The sequence below is a fragment of the Molossus molossus genome, unplaced genomic scaffold, assembly GCF_014108415.1.
Source record: "Molossus molossus isolate mMolMol1 unplaced genomic scaffold, mMolMol1.p scaffold_m16_p_7, whole genome shotgun sequence".
NCBI classification, from domain to species: Eukaryota; Metazoa; Chordata; class Mammalia; order Chiroptera; family Molossidae; genus Molossus; species Molossus molossus.
Window position 1 is genome coordinate 46,853,478 of NW_023425401.1, and position 20,477 is coordinate 46,873,954.

Below are 20,477 nucleotides of genomic sequence, written 5' to 3' on the forward strand. Positions count from 1 at the left end.
TAAATAGTGATATGATGATTTATGCTATGTGAATACAAATCAGTGCTAATGCACTATATTTTAATACCTGGCACTTTCTGAAATACTACATTGGAATATACATTATCTTTATGTTCCCTATTTTGAAATACTACAAAATTTTACACTACAAAAGCCGGTATGCATTTATTTTATTTATTTATTTATTTATTTTTTTGGTATGTGCCCCTAGTGGGAACTGAACCCCGGACTTTCTGGTCCACAGGCCGATGCTCCAACCGCTGAGCCAAACCGGCCAGGGCAAGCTGATATGCTTTTAGATCATCTTATCCAACACTTCCAAAAAAGGTAATTGAACTATGAGAATTTATTAAGGGATTAATATATCTCAGAGTCTCTGACTCAACTTAAAAACATTTAAATTATTTTAAAGAATTCCATAAGAAAATATATCATTGTATTTTTTTACTATTTTATAGTAAAATTTAAATATTTAAAAAATCTTGTTTAAAGTATTTTTATTTTATCTTGTATTTATTTTAATTAATTAATTTATTTTTGTTACAGATATTTCTCCTTTCCCCCCTAGACACCCTCCTCCCTATCCCCCCACCCCCACCCCCACCCCCAGCATTGTTGTCTATGTCCATTGGTTAGGCATACATGCATGTAAGTTCTTTGGTTTATCTCATCCCTCCCCCTAGACCCTCTTCTGAAGTTTACATTTTTAGAGTAATTTTCTGCATTCTCTTCCTCATAGAAGATGCCTTTAATAACTCTCTTGAGTCAGAGAGTAAGCAAAACCTATTAAGAGAAAAGCTCAAAACTGGTTTCTGTGGATGGCAAAGAGGTAGTAGTTTCATAGTGTAGAAATTGCTGTGTCAGAATAAGTGCTGACTGAGTTTCACAGTCCAATTCACAAACACCTTACATTTTGGCATTGATACTATAATGAAGAGTTAGCAAAATCTTTCTCATTCCTCCATAAGGGCCAGCAGGTATGAAAGTAGAATAGGAGAACACACACCTATATGACTTACTACAATGTGTACAAAATTAACCACAGAACTACAAAAGGACAAAAAAATGATCATGCACCAATGAAGGTTTAGAGGTCTAACCTGAAGAGACCTATTGTGAGGAAAATATATCTTTAAAACACTGTGTTTCTTAAATTAATGCAAATGTATTCTACTCAGAATATTTGTTTAACAAATTTTTAAATATTTATATTTAGACTGAGTGAAATAGATGTTCCAGGAAATGAACATGATTTCTGAGGTTTTGTGTTTGCATTGGTGATCATCATGTACCCTGGTTTTATTTTTTTATTTTTATTTTTTTTTTTCTCGGTTTATCTTTTTTTTTTTTTTTTTATTGATTAATTTTTGTTACAAATGATTCTCCTTTTTTCCCCCAGTGGTTCCCCCCTCCCCCTTCCCTCCCCGCCCCTTCCCCCGATTGTTGTCCATGTCCACTGTTCATGCCTATATGCATATAAATTCTGTTGTTCATCCCTCTCTCAGCTCCCCACTCCTTAGGGGATTGTCCTCAAACTGTTATGTTCATTATATTCCAGAAATCAGTGAGATCATATGAAATTTGTCTTTCTCTGCTTGGCTTGTTTCACTCAGGATGATACTTTCCAGGTCCCTCCATGTAGTCTCAAAGGACAAGAGATCTTTCTTTCTTACCGCTGCGTAGTACTCCATTGTGTATATGTACCACAGCTTTTTAATCCATTCGTCTACTGATGGGCACTTGGGCTGTTTCCAGATCTTAGCGATTGTAAATAGTGCTGCTACAAAGATGGGTGTACCCTGGTTTTAGAAGCACAGACTTGTGAAGTCCCATCAAGGCCTGCCAACTCAGAGATGTTTCCCCAACACGCTGTCATTTAATTTTATTCCCTGTTCCCTCTCCTTTCTGAAGGACATTATGAGTGACCAACAACACTAGAAGAAGCACAAACATTGTAGAAAAAGGATGGTTTCCACCCCAATTTACCCATAGCCCATCAGGGATATGTAGTATAAGAAGTGTGGTCTTTGATACTAGGAATGTGTGCATTCTAGTCACATTTCCAGCACTTCTATGTATGGTCTTGGGGACATCTTTCAACTAGTTTCAGCTTCCATTTCTTGATTATTTATTCTACATAAGGATCGCAATGCCCATTTTGTTATGTCACAGTGGGGTGTAAAGATAGTGTCCATAGAGTGTTTGAAACAGTACATTTATTCATCCAGCTAGCTAGCAGGGCTGGTAGTCACAGGTAAAAGAGCTGTAAGCAGACATGACCCTTGGCCTCCTGGAGCTTAGAGCATATGAGCCAGGAACATAAACAAAAAGAGCAAACTGATAAAGAAACGATTTCATATATTGGTAAGTTTTTAAAAAAGAGAAAAATATGGTCTACTATATTAGTGGTGAAATAACACCGGCTCACATTGGCACAGCTAGTAAGAGCCGTTTTTCTGCATTTCTTCCCAACTCTACGTGAGTGAGATCATGTTGTTCGGTTGAAATAAGACATTGTCAGGTTATTTACACCAAGGAAATCAAGGGCCACCAATCAGCCTTCTTCTCCCCCCTCCCAAAAAGCAGAGCTTGTTTTTATATGTTGACCAGCACACTGCTGGTGTAGTGGTGACAGGGATATGCAAGGATAGTTAACAGATGGGATGGTCAAGCCTTCCTGAGAAGACAGCATTGATTTGAGGACTTAAGAAGGAGCCAATCCTTGCAGAGATCCAGGGTCAGAGTATTTTAGGCAAAGAGAACATTAAGTGCAAAGTCTCATGGCTTGAATATTTGAGGAACAGCTATTTATAAAAAAAATAATTTATGACGGGGCCAATTTCTGAGAAGATACTAACAGACCAGGGTTTCTGAGAATGACCAGGATTGTGAGCTTCTAGGTGTTCAGTATGTGACACTAATTTTTGAAACTGGCTTATGATACAGACAACCTAGGATTTGGAAAATTCGATTAGCTCATGTAAGATGTGCTAACAACAAGTTATAACTTGCTGCTAGAACTTGACAACACACTCATTAGACAAGTAAAGAAAAGGTACCTTTGTTCCTCAACAACTGCTGCTGATTCTTGAAGAACCTGGGGTTGGAAACTAGAAAGGACTAGACTCGAGGCCTACACCTAGCTTCCAGTCTTTTTTTCAGTGAGCAATTCGGAGAGGAGAAAGGAGAGTGAGACAGAAAAGGCGAGTGTGCCAAAAATGCTTTGGAAGGCGTAGGGGACTTGAGCTCCCAAAGGAAAGCCCGAGAAACTGGATCAAAGATCAGGACACTGGGGAAAGTGGTTGCCAAAGAAGAAACACACCACAGTGATGACAGGACTGAGACCCAGTTTGCTTACACTGCCGACAGGGGATGTTGACCCCAGTCTTGGCGGTCCTTTTACCCTGGTTTAATCGTTCACTCATCTTTCAGAAAATTAACTATTTGTGGGCCTGAAATTTAGGGATACATTTTGAAGAGCTTTCTTCTATATTAACTTGTAAAATATCCTGGCCATCTATGTAATAACTATTGTAATTAGATATTATATATCACCGGTTTGGTGGTTGTTAATCCTCACCTGAGAATATATTTTTCCATTGATTTTAGACAGAGTGGTAGGGAGGGAGAAATGAGGAGGAAGAGAGAAAGAGAGAGAGAGAGAGAAACGTTGATGTGAAAGAGACACATCGATTGGTTGCCTCCTGCACTCACCAGACAAGGTCAAGAATGAGCCTGCAACCCAGGTACATGCTCTTGACCGGGAATTGGACCTATCACCCTTCTTTGGGCTGATGCTACAACCACTGAGCCATACTGGCTAGGGCTGTATTAACAGTTTTAATACTTAGAAAACCTTAACATGTTTTCCAACTAAAATGAATTTTTCCTCACAAATAATTCATGTTCCCTTTTTTCTACTTTTCAAAATATTTTTATTGCATGCATTAATAACTTTATTAATTATACTTTACTAACTTTTTAAAAATTATTCAAAGATACATATAGAAAAGATACCTTTGTTCCTCAACAACTGCTGCTGATTATTGGAGAACCTGGGGGTGGAAACTAGAAAGGACTAGACTTGGTCTAGTCCTTTTAATGTTTAATGTTTTAATGTTTAATGTTCCATCTTATCCAAAATTAATAGGAGGAGGTGCTTAAGTGTCAAGGGACACTTAATAACATTACAGTATGACTTTTTTTTTTCTTGCTACAATAAATGGGTAATTTTGCAATAGAATTTCTAGGAAGGTCTTGATAATGCAATGACAATAAAAATAATGGGCTGATTTTCATAACCAAACCATACTTAAAAAGTAAACCTTGCTATTCCAGTGAAAAGCATCATATTCAAATAACTCTCTTCTCAATTATTTGCATTTTAAATGAAGGAAACACATTCATAAGGCTATTTCAAGCAAATGGGAAGGTTAGAAGGCAAAGGAAATAGGACCTCTAGCACCTGTTGCTTAAATGTTATTTAAATATATTTCCTTTTTTAAAGTGAGAAATCAGTTTCAATTATGAGAAAAATAAAATCTAACTCCCACCTGCTCCTGGAGGGATGGACGGGGCTCAGCATGAGGATCCACATGCGAGACTACAGGAAGGTGATAAAGGGCAGTGGTACCCAAAGTGTACTAGGCCTAGTGAGCATCCCAAGGCTCACTGCACTTGAACAAGAGTTAGAGCTTTTCTCTGTGCAGAAATATTGAACATGACATTTTTCTGTTGATAGTTAGGAAAGATATTGTCTTATACCTGAAATGCAGGTCTTTAAAGGAGAATTGAGTTTCGATAATTCCAGTTGTTTTCACTCGGGAATGTAGAACATCTTGCTCATTTGGGACATATCCAGGAACTGTTATTCTGTTCAAATCATTAAGGTAGCTAATAAAAAAATAAAACAAAATAGCATATATATATTAAACTTTTCATTTGAAGATGCCAGGTTTAGGTACAGATGATTTTCTATTGTTGTTTAGAGTCCATTAAAATGATAAAAATACAGACTGGTGATTTTCAAACTCTGTTCATGAGAATTACAAGAGCTGACGTCTGGGCTGTTGCCGAGTCCTGGGGGTGGCAGACAGCTGCCCTGTGGGGGGTGGGGAGCTTAGCTCCGATTTTGTGAGGTGTGTGTGATATATCTGCTGATGTATAGGCAGACTTTTGAGAGAAAAGTTCTCTTTATTAGACTTACATCATCCAAAAATGCTACCTTGTAATGGTGATCACTAGACTAGTCTCAAAATGTTGTAGTTTGTATTTAGGCACTCTGAATTTTAAGAGTAATTGGTTTTAATATCATAATTTAAAAGTTGTATAGTTCTTCATAGATTGTCTCGTTTAGGACTCTGAATAAATTTTGTTAAGCTCTATGATTATGTCCAGTTAGTTCAATAAAAGAAGAAACTTTTGACTTTCTTGCTGGTTCACACTGGAACTATTTAATGAAATTGCTGACCCACCCCGGAGTCAGCTCTCCTGGGAACAGAAGCTGAACCCAGTCCTACTTCCTCTACTCTTCCATCAGAGCATCAGTCCCACTCGTACCCCGGAGATCATGTCTAAAACCCTACAGTTACCAGGCGGAATTCTGTCCTCTCTCTGCCCACTAGACCTAGGAGTGATGAGAGGCAGGAATAAGTCTGATTAAACTGTGTGCTCTATAAGAAGGGTCTGTTAGATTAGAGGAAGGAAACTGCTCTTAGCTTAATCCTGGAAACCAGATAATGTCTTTAGACTAAAACAAAATGTTTTATTGTTTTCAAAACAGCTGATAACCACTGTTCTAAACTTTTGATACAAAAGTTCAGCAATATAGTTATTTCTGGAAAAATGTTAAATAGAGGTAATAATAGACTGGAGAGGATTTTATGACAAAATTGGCCATTATACTGAACCAAGTTTATACATATAGCTTAAATAGACGGATCATGATGGGCTCACATGCATTCAGACAGAATATGAGAGGTAGAATCTATTTGACTATTAATTATTTAAAAGTTGAATTTCAGGGGAACTAAGTTGAAGAACTATTTATTGTGGGAGACTGTTTGCATGGCATCCATTTTGCTAAAATCTGCTCTGCCATCTCCTGCCCCAAGGCAGGATATCTCTGTACACAATGATTCTGCATTCCTTTAAGTAACCATTTACTCAGCCAGTTATGCTCTGTTTGTCTTTTGTTCCACCTGTGATATTTACATGATATTTACTTGAAATTGCTTCGGGTGGTTACCACAAAAATGCTTGGCAACAAATGTTCTTGTTTTTCTGCTTCTTGCCCTATATATACTGTGGATCTCCCCAGAATAAACTAGACTTGATCAGAGCCCTGTCTTGTCTCCATTTCTCATGTCTCTTGTCCCTCCTCATCCTCATCCTCACTCCCCCTCTAGAGTCCTCGTTGCTCGACCTGCGGGACGGGTCACAGAACACGCCATTATTTATGCCTCATCACTTAGCACAATGACTTAAAAAGGCAATTATATTCTATCGTTTGTTAAAAAATAACTTCAACAGCAATATTGATAATTTATTCTTGAAGGAGCTTTCTCCTTTTTTTTTTTTTTTGGTACGTGCCCCTAGTGGGAACTGAACCCGGGACTCTCTGGTCTGCAGGCCAATGATCCAACCACTGAGCCAAACCGGCCAGGGCTCTCCTTCTAAGCCGAAATAAACTTAGAATAAGCAAGAGTTTTGGTCAAGGACAAATAGACAGTCACCCTTCAGAAACACATATATGTAATAACTTAAAAATATATTACCCTGTTTTATTGTAATAAGGTTTAATTTATCTTTAAAAAGAGGACAATAAAGACATAAATATACCAGAAGAAACTATTGGAAGATTTTTCTAGCTTATTTATTCTTTATTTTGTGAATCAAGTTTCTTTGTGAACTTCCTATGGACAGAGTCTATATAGGTGGTAGGTTTATCTTTGGTCAGTTGGTTTGTGCAGGAGCAAAAACAAAACAAACACATACCTGCCATAATAAACATTACATTTATTTTCATAATAAGTAAATGAATGCTTTGGTAAAGACATATTTTAATGTACTTTTATTTGTATATATAAATCATATCAAGCAAAGCAGAAGTGTTAGCAGAGTGAGAGATTTGCATTTAAAATATTTGTTTTTATAAACAAATATAGAATTTGGGTGCTCAAGCCCGTGGGCTAAAACTTAAACCAAACCAGAGGCCCTATATTTATATAACTCAAATCACTTAAAAAATATTTAATTATTTTTGTAATCATGTAAAAATAGGATTTTTTTCTGGTCAAATCTATATTAAATCTTAAAGCATGTGGAATTTCAATAGCACACTAGACAGCCTCAATGAATAAACCAAGTATTAATTATAATATTTCCTCTATTTGTCACTGTCATGATAATTTTCCTTCAGTTTGCCAGTAATGATAGTGGGGCAGGTGCTATGTTGCCAACAAACAATATTAGTTTTCCTTCCACTGCAGAGGACTTATCTCCATTAGTTCCAGTTTGAAGAGGATCTGTGTTTGAAAGAGTAACAAATATCTCACTTTCACCAAAAATTGACAGAAAGAGAAATGAAGAAAGGAATGAAAGAAGGGAGGAAGGAAGGAAGGAAGGAAGAAAAAAAAGAAAGAAGGCAGGAAAAAAGAGAGGAGGAAAGAAGAAAGAGGAAGGAGAGAGAGGAAGAGAAAGGAAGGAAAGAAAAGCAAGAGAACGAGGCCATTGCTTTATATAATGCATATGAAATAGACATGAATATGCTACTGATCTGATATTATATTTACTAGTTTTAAAATGTGAATGCCATTTAGTATTTACAATTACTAAGATCTGGAAACAGCTCAAGTGTCCATCAATAGGTAAGTGGATAAAAAAGCCATAACATATACACAATGGAGTACTACGCAGCTGTAAGAAAGAAAGATCTCTTATCCTTTGAGATGACCTGGAGTGACCTGGAGAGTATTATGCTAAGTGAAATAAGCCAATCAGAGAAAGACAAATACCACATGATCTCACTTAGTTGTAGAATATAATGAACAAAGTAAACTGAAGAACAAAATAGACCCAGAGACATAGAAAGGAGTAGGGTTCAAACTGACAAACCTCAGGGGAGGGGGGTCGGGTGGAGGGAACAGATAAACCAAAGAACTTATATACATACATGCATAACCAATGGACATTGACAACAATGCAGGGGGTGGGGGAGATCAGGAGGAGAGTGTCTAGGGGGGAAAAGAAGAAATATCTGTAGCAAAAATAAATTATTAAAAAAATAAAAATAAATAGTTTAGAAAGTATAATAAAATGTAATTTTAATTACCCATTTTGACTACAATATGTAAATATTTTTTTCTATCAAAGACCAGAGAACTTGGTAAACATATGATAATATAACTGTACATAGATCTTTTACAGTATTTTAAGGGAAAATCATGTTAAACAATAATGTGTATCTAAAACAAATAACAGCTGTCTATCATCTATCTAATTTATCTAACTTTGCTTCCTCCCTTTTTAGAACTTTGCTAAACAATTTTTAATGAAAATATTCCATATTTCAGTTTCTTACTTATTGTGACTGCTCTTATCAGTGATCATATAGAAAAGCAATGTTTTCTATACCACAGACAACCCTCTTAGTATTAAAATGTAATTAGGTACTGGGATACTTATAAAAACAGTTATTTAAGTTTATATAATCACAGGATGATATCCATCCTCTCCTTCATCAGTGAGACAAGAGCTGGTCAAGGGCAATGTGCCCACTGGGTTTGGAATTTAAAATGAACCTGAATGAGTAATCACAGAAGACTGTTATCTTTTCTTAGAATTTATGTGGTATGTTTTCTCTCCATAATCCTTCTGCCGAGTATGATTATTAAAAATCTTAAGTATCATGCAAATTGTATTGTTCTGTCCTCAAGTAATCTTTCATTTGTTTCACTTTCACATTTGTTTCACATTGGCTTGCTTTGTTTTTTTAAGTACTGATAACATGTTCTGTTTGGGGTTCAACAAAAGAACTGTTTATATCTTTTTCCACATTCTGTGCATGGACAGGAGTATACTGAAATAATGAAACTATATTTACAAGACATGCTGACACATAATTCTAGGCATATGACTGTGGGATAAGAACCACTTACTAAAATGGAAACTTAAAATCATTTTGATAATGAATTTATAAATAATGTCACAACTTCCTAATTTCCTTGTGGCTGATAATAGCTAACTGGAGGAAAGCTGTGAAAACAATATAACCTTCCTTGAGATTCAAAAAGAACTCCACGATGTACAAATATTGTGGATATCAATCCATTACTTCTTTCTAGAACTCTGTATCATGTTCCTTAAATCTAAGAAACCTCAAAGCGCGTGTCATTAATAAGATTACCTTAGAACATATGAAGTAGAGATGAAAAGACTAGCCGTAGCCCTCGTGTGCATAACACCACTCTGTGTTTACGTTGAACACAATGCAAAATGATTAATTCTTTTTAATTTGAAGAACATATTTAAAACATAGATCGTCTAAGGAAAATAATTTCAAATTAGTTATTTAAAATGTTCCCCTGGTTATATTTTTTTACATCTCATATCATTTTGATCTTTTTTATTTCTCTTGTATTATTTTTTTAAAAATACAATCTAAAGTCATTTACATTTCTCATTTGTGATCAATTGCAAAATATACAATTATAATTTTTAATTTTTAATATTTTAACCACAATTCCTGTTAAAACGTAATCACTTACTAAGCTGCGGAGTCATGGAGCTGATATTCTGACGACCTTTCGAAGCAGGTCTGAATTCCTGGATCTGCCCACAGCCGTTTTATTACCTCCGCCAGTTCAGGCGTCATTGTGCCATCTTCTATGGTATTTGCCATTGCGCAAAGTTGTCGCTGGTCTTCCTGTGGCAATGTTTTTATGAAAAGAATAAATATGTGTTGTTATTTGAAATCACATTTTTTAATTAGAGCATTTCGATGGGATGATTTTATATTATTCCTTTAGGTAATAATTCTATTGAACTTAGTCAATATATCTTAAGGTTAATAAAACCAAACTTCTTTATAATCCCTGGTTAATACCCCAAAGAGTTCTCCATTGTAAAAACTAATATATTTAAATATTATAATTAAACATTTAGGATATTTTGGTATATATTCCTAACTTTGAGTATTATGTGAAAAGGGATAATATTTTGGTGTAAGTCCATTGAGCTTAGATGGTCAAAATGCTGGTAAAAGAGTAATGGATCTGGTGATCTAAATTGGCACATAGTCTTCCTTTGATCATTACCATATTTTTTTTTCTAGGAAATAAAAATATCAAGTAAGAATAAGAGCAAAATGGAAAATAAAACTCAGTATTCTAAAGTTGTACTTAAAAAATCGATATACAATATTATTTGCCATCATGTACCTCTTTGTAATCATATAAATAATTAATGGTAAACATTTTGATCCACTCAAAATTTTGAACATCCATGCTTTGGGGCAAATTAATAGGGTAGGTCAGACAAATAAATATCAATCAATCAATCAATCAATAGAAGGGAAGGGAAAAGGAAAGGAAAATTGAAAAGAAAGTGAGCTATATAGAGTGCTCATACAACTCAAAAAAAGGAAGACAAAAAACCCAATTAAAAAATGGGCAGAGTAGCTGAATAGACACCTCTCCAAACAGGACATACAAATGGCCAAGAGACATGAAGAAATGCTCAACATCACTAATCATCAGAGAGATGCAAATTAAAAACAACAATGAGGTATCACCTCACACCTGTCAGAATGGCCGCCATCAACAAATCATCAAACAACAAGTGTTGGCGAGGGTGTGGAGAAAAGGGGACTCGAATACACTGCTGGTGGGAATGCAGACTGATGCAGCCACTATGGAAAACAATATGGTGTTACCTCAAAAAATTAAAAATTGAACTTCCATTTGACCCAGTGATTCTGCTTCTAGGAATATACCCTAAGAAGCCTGAAACACCAATCAGAAAGAATATATGTACCCCCATGTTCATAGTAGCACTATTTACAATAGCTAAGATCTGGAAACAGCCCAAGTGTCCATCAGCAGACGAATGGATAAAAAAGCAGTGGTACATATACACAATGGAGTACTATGCAGCGGTAAGAAAGAAAGATCTCTTATCCTTTGAGACGACATGGAGGGACCTGGAAAGTATTATCCTAAGTGAAATAAGCGAAGACAAATACCACATGATTTCACTTATATACGGAATATAATGAACATAACAGTCTGAGGAATACAGGAGACCCAGAAACGTGGAAGTGGGGCAAAGATTGACATCCCTCAGAAGAGGGGGTGAAGGGTGGGAGGAGCTAAACCACACTTATATGCATGTATACATGACCAATGGACATGGACAACAAAGCTGGGGATGGGGTGGGGGTGGGATGGGGTGGGGAGGGGGTTGCCAATGGGGTAAAAAAAGGAGAAACATCTGTAACAAAAAAAAAAAAGTGAGCATTGTGTTAATCCTGATGGAATATTTGGAGCTAACATCAAAAAAGAAATAAAAGTACACTGAGTAAATAATCTAGTCCACAGTTTGTCTAAACTAAGTATCAAATCGGTTTATTGACAAAACATTTTAAGAAGAAGAATTTGAATTTTATAATAATTATTGACCATTATAGACCAGATAGATGAAGTCTGGGCTCACATTCTGGTTGTCAGACTCTAAAGCTCATGCTCATGCCTGCACATATCATTATATTTCCACAACAGTTAGCACACATGTTGTATCTCACATGATACAACAATCACATAGACACTATATTTTTTCCAACTTTACAAATGAGGAATCTAAAAGTAGGTGGTTAAGGTGGCAAACTAATAAAGACAATAAACATCAGAAGAAGAGTCAAACCCAAATATATTTTGTACAATGACAGGGGTATGTCCAATAAGAACTTGCTGGTTTTCTGATACAATTTAATTTACTATTATTTTAAATTGATGCTAAGCTTATTTTACTGTCTTATTAAAAATCTTTTCTTTGCATGAAAACCAAGGGTATGTTTCTCAATGTTAGAGAGGGGCTTTCTTAAAATTAAAAGTCTTATTTTTGTCTTTCTTCCCACTGAGGTTTTGTTGCCAAACCAAAATGATCAAATGACCATTAGGCCAAAAATTTTAAGTGGTCGAAATCAGTCTTCACCCCCTTTTTTTGTATCAGCACAGGGTAAGTTTTAAATCCTTCTTCCTGATTAGTTGGATGTAAAAGAGAATTGCAAAGCCACTGTTGCTGGCATCATCTTATTTGCCTCTTCCCATTATTAAAATAACATTGAGGAGAAATGATACAATGAAACAATAGTTCAAACAGTTCTGTGCCTATAGGGAAAAAACTACATGCCTTATTAGCATACCTTTGCAAACCAAGCTAATAAACTTTTCTTTCTCTTTAAAATTTTCCATTCTTAATTTAAGTATAGTTTGTTTGTATAGATATCATGAACATAGTCTCACCTTGAACATTTAAATGTCACCAAGTCCTCTTTGACCACTACATCAATCCTAGTACCTCCCCCAAGAGCAAGAAATTCTATCGGTTTGGCTTTTGTCTCTCTAGATTTTTATTTTTTATTCTATTGCATTCATAACTGAAGTTGGTGGTGGTTTTCAAATTAGGCTGCATTTAATAAGCTTGTAGGGCACTTCTTAAAAATATTGATACCAGGACCCCAACACAAACAGAATGATTCAGAATCTCTGGGTGTCAGTTACTGCAAAGGTATTTTAAAGAATCTCTCAAGTGACTCAAATGTGTAGCCTGAGTTGGGAATCAATATACAGGTTTGTTTTTTAAACCACAAGTAATTTCTCATTGAACATGTTATATTTCCATTCTTGAAGTTCTTCTCCATTTGTTAAAGGGCTAACGTGGCCATTTCAAGAATCAAAATTCATCTGTTTAAGGGATTGGGTCTATCAAACAAATTTGAAATTTTAAAATATATAACACCAAAATTAACAGGTATTATGCGACTTTGTCTTCTACATAACAGCCAGCTTGATGGAAAACTGAACTCCTACCACTTATCTTACTCCAGTATTTTAAAAGCTCCAGTACTTTCTCATCAATTTCAAAATAAAATCCGTATATCTTATTATTGCTCACAAGGCTCTACATTTTTGAGCCATGACTTTGTTTTCACCCTTATTTCTCTCTCTCTTCCTTTCCTCATTTTCTCAAGAACCACAGGACTCCTTACTCTTCCTTGAACTCACCAAGCCCCTGTTTCAGAAATCCTTCCTGTCTTCCCCATTGCTCACTTCCTGCTTCACGTAGGTCTCTTCCCAAACACCACACCCTCAAAGATGCCATCCGTGGTCACCTTTTCTTCCATTCTTTTATTATTCTCTAGACCCTTACCCTCCTTGCTTTTTTTTTTCATAGTACTTACTAATACTTATGTAGTGCATATGTCTTTATTTTATATCTTTTATATTAGACTTTAAAAACTCCAAGGCAGATATTTTTGTGTTTTGTTTATTTTTGCATCCTTAAGAATGAGAACAGAACCTAATATATATATACATCTCTGAAATACTGCTGAATGAATGAATCAATAAAATAAATACATTATCTCAGACCACATGTTATAGAGAAACTTTAAGAGATCTCTAATAATTTTTCAAATTTTTTTTTTTATAGCTTCAAGGGGGAGGGAGTGAGTAGCATGCTGAGAAATTTTATTTCCTTATAATTACTTGGAAAAATATGAAAATTATGGTGGCTCTAGAATGGCTCATTCGAAATTGCATGATTCTGGGATTATTGCTGGGAACCCAAAATATATATTTTTCTCTATAGGTTACCCAGAACTTTCTCATCAATACTGGGGACTCAGGTGGTCCTAGAACCTTATAAAACTTGTTCTGAACCCTAGACTTGCATTTCCAAAGATCGTAAAAAATATCTGTCAAAGGAAGGAAAGGATATCATAACCTAGTACTTTGGGAAAGTGCTAGTTTAAAAGTGCAAGGTTGGTTGCTTCAGATTTTTAGAACCTTTGAACACGAATATTGTTCGCAAATTTCCAAGCAGTTGTAATAGTACATATATCCCAGACTTATTTGATCACAGAATCTGTATCATAGAACATCTTCAGGAATCAATGTTCCCTGGTTCAGATTGTAGAGTTCACTTTGTAGTGTGCTATGCCAAAGGTGGTCACAAAATACCCAGATTATGTGATAAAAGTGTTATAACTTAAAACATTCTTTTATGTTGGTCTTGTGGCTATTTTAGGGGTTCTAAAGTGGAATATAATAGTATTCAGAAAGGGTAAATAGAAATTTACTAAATGCCCTTTTTTCTGACCCCTCTTGTCTCTTCAGCTTTACTTTCTTTATAAGCACTATATTCTTGAAGTTGGTCTATGAAGTATTAAACCTGTAAAACTAGCAAGAACAAGTTTCCTTTCAACTACAGATATTATATCTCTCCTATTTCTCAACACACTTCAAGGTACTCCGCATCCAAAACTCTTCAGAAACCTCTCATTATATACCCAGTTCTTATATATATACTTCATTCTTACCTTTTCAATGTATCTAACCTCTTTGGAAAACCTGTCTTGAATTCTATGATTCCACACACTCCTGGTTTTCCTCCTACTATTCCATGCTCTCCTCCAAGGCTTCCTGTTCCTCTCAAAGGACCAGAAAATGTTGGAGTTTTCCATCACTTTTTCCTACGTCTCTATTCTCCTTAGTGCCCTTCTCAGTCGAAGCACTTGTCTGCTGCCATTCTGACCACTTCCTCAGTAAGTTGTACATCACAATGTAATGGTATGCCATTAACACCAAGATTTAGTTGAAATCTCACAGAATCTACACATATTCAACATTTCCAAAACAAAGCGAGTTAGTTCTCCCCCACCCCCAGTAGTGATAGTATTCCCTTTCTCTGTACTTTTTTCAGAGACGGAGGAGGAACTCACTCCACGTCTGGGCTGCCCTTTGGAGCTAGCTGACGCTTCGCAATTACTTGTTCAATATCACCTTTGCTCCTTTGAGGGCAAATACTCTTTTCACCTTGTTTACTGCTGATTTATGTGTATATCCCCAGTGTCCAGACAGTTTTCTGCCATAAAAATAATATTTTAATTAAAATATTTTTAAATGATGTCAGATGTGCAGATTTCAATTATGCATTTTAATTTGCCTATATTCAAAGTGATTACTGACAAGTAGTAATACCTAATATTTACTGGGAGCTTACATTCTGCAATATATTGTGTTTAAATGGATTTCTTATGTTTCTGTTTTGTTCTACAATAGTCACTGTAATTCAGTGAGGACAGCTCTAACATTTTGTGGATAAAGCAACTGAAATTAGAAATATGAAATAACTTGTCTAAACTTACAGAACCAGTGATCAAGAAGCTCATTTAAATTTTCTGTTAAGACTCTTCCCCTCTTTGAATAGCAATCTGTATGATAATGTACAACAGTAATATAAGAATATGTAACCTGGCATAAATAAACAAATCAAAAGATAAATAGAAAGCAGTAGGAAATCAGAGCTCTGAATTCTATACATTGGTAAAGTTTTTAACAATTAACCTGTTAAATATGCAGCTTAAGTCAGGTACAGGTAATGCATTAATCTTAGAATCAAATACTGAAGATTGTGATTAAAACTTCTATTATTTATGTTAGATTAAATAAAAATATGAGCTACATAGTGCCTGACAATGGTGATGCTTGAGAACATAGGAACTCCTGAGAAGTTGTGCCAATTGCTTAGTGCTGCTTAAGTTAATCTGTTTTTCTTTTCTATTCAATGTACAGTTTGAATAAATTACATTTGTTTTTGTTTTTTAGTTGACATAATGGCAGCAATGTATCTTCACTCCCTGAATGCCAGATCTTTAAGACACTTAACCAACAGATTTCAGGTCTTGGGTGATTGCAGGCATCAGCTGTTTTAAAACACTGGGCTATATGAAGTGCACGATATATTCACAATATATTTAAATAAGTAGCAATAGGCAAGGTTGTGATTTCCTACTTCAGTGATGCAAATATATGTAATATTACACATGCAAATTAAAACATTACATTATTCTCTAATGAATGCAGAAAGAACACGTGCTTTAGGAATTATTACAGGTTACAAGAAAGAAAATAATTATTACAAAGTATTTTTACAAAATACTTTGCATTGGAAGAAGTACTCTAATAGAAGACAGGGGAAGTGGGTCTTGCTCTAAACTCCAGCAATTTAAGGGAGACCAAATTACTAATCCTTTCTGGTCCTTATATTTTTATATCTTTAAGTAAGGAGGTTACACCAGGTTGTTTTTTAAGGACCAGTTCAAAATCCTAGGTTTGTAGGAAAAGCCAGGGTCAGAGTGAAAGCGGAAATACCCTTGAATAAAAACATGATCACTATGTATAGAATGATTTAAAAAAAAAAAAAAGGATATTGGAGTTTAGTTCGTGTAAGTTTTCCTTTTACATAAGAGAGAAAAACTGTAACCCAGAGAAGTAGGTGACATACTGGAGCCAAGTTGTGGGGTAAAAGCTATAAATGGAAGCAGCACGTAGCAGAACTCCTGGCTTTTCTTTACTAACGATTTCCCTAAGTATATTCCCATGCTCTTCATCAGAAAGTGGCAGAACTAAATCTAAGTGAAAGCATTTACTACTCCCTTTAAAATTAGCAGTATGAGGTTCCTCAAAACTGAAAAATAGAACTACTATGTGATCCAGCAATTCTGCTTCTGGGTAGCTAACAGGAAGAAAGCAAAAACACTAAGTTTAAAAGATATATGCATCCTTGTATGTTGATTACAGCATTATTCACTAGCCAAATAAGCAACATAAGTGTCCATAGATAGAAGAATTTATAAAAAATTTGTTTTTTATATGCACACATATAAACACACACACACACACGTATAATGGAATATTACTCAATTATAAAAAAAGAATGAAAAATTTAAAATGAAATTGCCATTGGACCCAGCAACCTCACTTCTGGAATATATCCTAGCACCCCCAAAACACCAATCAGAAAGAATACATGCACCCCTATGTTCATAGTAGTATTATTTGTAATACTTAAGATCTGGAAACAGCCAAGTGCCCATCAGTAGATGAGTGAATAAAAAAGCTGTGGTACATTTGCACTGTGGAATACTGTGTAGCGATGAAAAAGAAAGATTTCTCCCACTTTGCGACAGCATGGATGGACCTGTAGAGTATTATGCTAAGTGAAATAAGCCAGTCAGAGAAAGAAAAATATCACACAATCTCACGTATTTGTGGAATCTAATGAACAAAATAAATTGACCAATAAAATAAGTACAGAGGCATGGAGGCATGGAACAGACTGACATATGGTGGGGGGTGGAGGAGTGGGAACAGATTAACCAAATAACATATGTGTGTGTGTGTGCATACACACACACACACACATATATTCCATGGACACAGACAATAGTGTGGTGAAGGCCTGGGGGGGGGCAAAGGGGGGCAAAGGGCGAGGGGAAATGAGGGACATCTGTAATAATGTCAACAATAAAAAATATATTAAAAAATGAAATCTTACCATGTGCAATGATATGGGTGGACTTAGAGGGTATTATGCTAAGTAAAATAAGTCAGAGAAAAACAAATAGGTTATGATTTGGGGAGGAGTAAAAAAAGGTGAATAAAAATAAGAGGCAAAAACTTCTAGTTATAGAATAATAAATCACAGGGATATAATGTGCAATCCATAGTATCAAATTAACTTTGTGACAGATGGTTACTAGATAGATTGCTGTAATCACTTCATAAGGTATATAAATATTGAATAACTGTTGTATACCTGAAACTCATATAATATCAACTATGCTTTAGGGAAAATAAGAAAAAAAATTAGCAGCATGAGATATTTTCTTTTCATCTTAATGGCTTCCAAATGTCATTTACATTGTCTAAAGTACTGGTAAAATGGGGGAGAGAAAAGTATAAATGCCACTTTTTTCTCTGTACTTACTATATTGTTCCTCTCTATTTTTATTTTTATATAGCAAGGTATCAAAGAATTTCTTTGGGATCAATTCAACTGACATTGGATGCTACCAGTTGCTCCTGGAGAGGAATATGCGAATGGGTGAGTTCTTCCCATGAATTATACACAATTAGTCCTTTTTTGGGTGTGGCCAACTATTGTTCTTTGGATAATGCTATATGTTTTATTTTTCAACTAAAATGGTTTTATATGCTTGCACATGAACTATTTTAAAGCAAGTGGATTTTAAATGTATTTTAATATAAAATAATTATTTTGCAAAATATAAAACAGAAGAAAAATAAAGTTACTTAGTTGCTATCTTAACAAAACTATGACTACTTGAGTATATATATTATAGAAACATTTTATTAATCACATAATTTTGAATTCTATAAACATTATGTGCTACAGTCTTTGTAATCATCACTGAACAGTAATAATTGCAGTGTTTTTATTAAAAAGAAAGTCTCCATGAAGTTACTCACAATTAAACTAAGAAAATAAATGTAGAGACATTGTAGTTTAATTTTTATGGAATCAACTCTTTTGTACTTAGCAAACATAAACAATATTTTTCTCTAATATAGTATAGTATTTGATATTAGGATTTACTTCTAGGAACAACTAATGTTGAATAAGGTTATGGCACACAGTCAAAAAGAAAAATTTCATTTAAAGGTAAATAGGAAGTGTTACGCTAAAAAGAATTAATGTTTCCAAAATTCATATTTCATATTAAGTTTTGGCATAGATTAGTATTACAAATTTATTAAGTTCTACTGTTTTATGGCTTCACCATTGTAAGTCCTAAAATTGTAATTCTTTATATACTTACTGCACTTCTAGAATTTTCATAATCAATCCCAAGGGTAGTCATGGCTTTCACAATAGCTAGGATAGATTGCAATGTATTACTGAAAATTACTGCTTTGAACTCCATGCATTCTTGCTCACTGTAACCATTCTTGTGGATGATCCTATAATTTAAACACGAAAAGCTTTTGTGAGTTGAGGAATTGCATTTTTTGTAATATTAAAACACATCAACAATAACTTGCTTGAATAAAATTACAGTATATATTTGCTTTAAAAAATTTTGTCCATATGTATATGTTAAATTTGAACAATTTTATGGTTTTTGGATTTTTATTATTATTTGGGTTTAATATAATATTTTCTTTCTGAGCTCCTCACACTAAATATAAAGACAACTTAAGATTTTTTCCAGATAAAGCACTATTAAAAATAGGTAAATCGCCCTGGCCGGTTTGGCTCAGTGGTTAGAGCATCCATCTGTGGTCCGGAGAGGCCCGGGTTCGGTTCCCGCTAAGGGCATGTACCTCGGTTGCAGTTTGTCCCCGGCCCTGTTGGTCATGCGGGTGGCAGCCACTCGATGTGTCCCTTTCACATCGATGTTTCCCTCTCTCTGTCTCCCTCCCACTCTGTCTGTACAAAAAATGGAAAAATGTCCTCGAATGAGGATTAAAAAATAAATAAAAATAGGTAAATCATGCCCTGGCCAATTTGGCTTAGTGGTTAGAGCACTAGCCTGTGGACCAAAGAGTCTCGGGTTTGATTCCAGTCAAGGACACGTACCTCAGTTGTGGTTCATCCCCGGCCCCAGTCAGGGTTGTTTGGGAGGCAACCAATCCATGCATCTCATATCAATGTTTCTCTCTCCCCCCCTCCCACTCTATCTGAAAATCAATGGGAAAATATCCTCAGGTGAGAATTAGAAAAGAAATATATAGGTAAATCATGAGCATTTTACCTAGAAAGCTTATTTCTTTTTAGGAGAAAAATTTCCAGATTCCCAAGACCAAGTTGTACAAGTAGTTCTAAAATGTTTTGTAGTGTTTATGACATGATGTCTACAGGAAGAGAAATAATTTAGTACGAAACGCATGCCTTTTCCTTTCACTTAGGACACCCTAGAAAATTGGAGGGCCTGCTTTCTGTATAAAGCAGTAACAAAGGCATCTTTTTTTAGTGTGGGTAGTTACCAGCTGTTACATTCCGTGTAACATTCCATGTGTTTGGTGCTTCTGGGAACTCAGAGATGAAAGGCCCGGACATTTAATTTGGCTGAATTGTTATTTTCCTTCCACTCATTCAGTCAGCGCTCAACAGTTCAACTACTAGTTTTAGAATAACAGATTAAAATAGATTTACCTATTAAAAGCTAAGATCTTCGCGTATGCTAATTACTTTATTGCAAATTTCTTATTGCTATTTTTTTTTTTCTTATTGGTTTTGAAATGCTTTGTGTTTTTTAGGCATTCTTTTGGATGTCATGTTACTAAAATTTATATCCATTCACATAGAGATTTTAGCATAGCAGGAAAAAGAATACAATATCTCCCAAGATGTTAAAACCTTCAAATGCAAGGATTCGGCATTTGAAAGGA

At 35.1% G+C, this 20,477-nt stretch overlaps 2 protein-coding genes across 9 annotated transcripts in view; one reads left to right on the top strand and one right to left on the bottom strand.

Annotated features, from left to right (window-relative positions):
* Positions 1-20,477, bottom strand: part of GNAT3 (G protein subunit alpha transducin 3) — a 52,756-nt gene that overhangs the window by 10,354 nt on the left and 21,925 nt on the right. The window contains exons 3-5 of the mRNA XM_036246813.1: positions 18,905-19,046; positions 9,768-9,925; positions 4,765-4,893 (exon numbers count right to left, since the gene is read on the bottom strand). Coding sequence (XP_036102706.1) covers positions 4,765-4,893; positions 9,768-9,925; positions 18,905-19,046 — 429 coding nt within the window. The remainder of the gene's footprint in view (positions 1-4,764; positions 4,894-9,767; positions 9,926-18,904; positions 19,047-20,477) is intronic.
* Positions 239-20,477, top strand: part of CD36 (CD36 molecule) — a 214,882-nt gene continuing 194,643 nt past the window's right edge. For all 8 annotated transcript variants that reach the window (XM_036246795.1, XM_036246789.1, XM_036246791.1 and 5 more), the window contains exons 1-2: positions 239-327; positions 18,086-18,168. The gene's annotated coding sequence lies outside the window, so the exon portion shown is untranslated. The remainder of the gene's footprint in view (positions 328-18,085; positions 18,169-20,477) is intronic.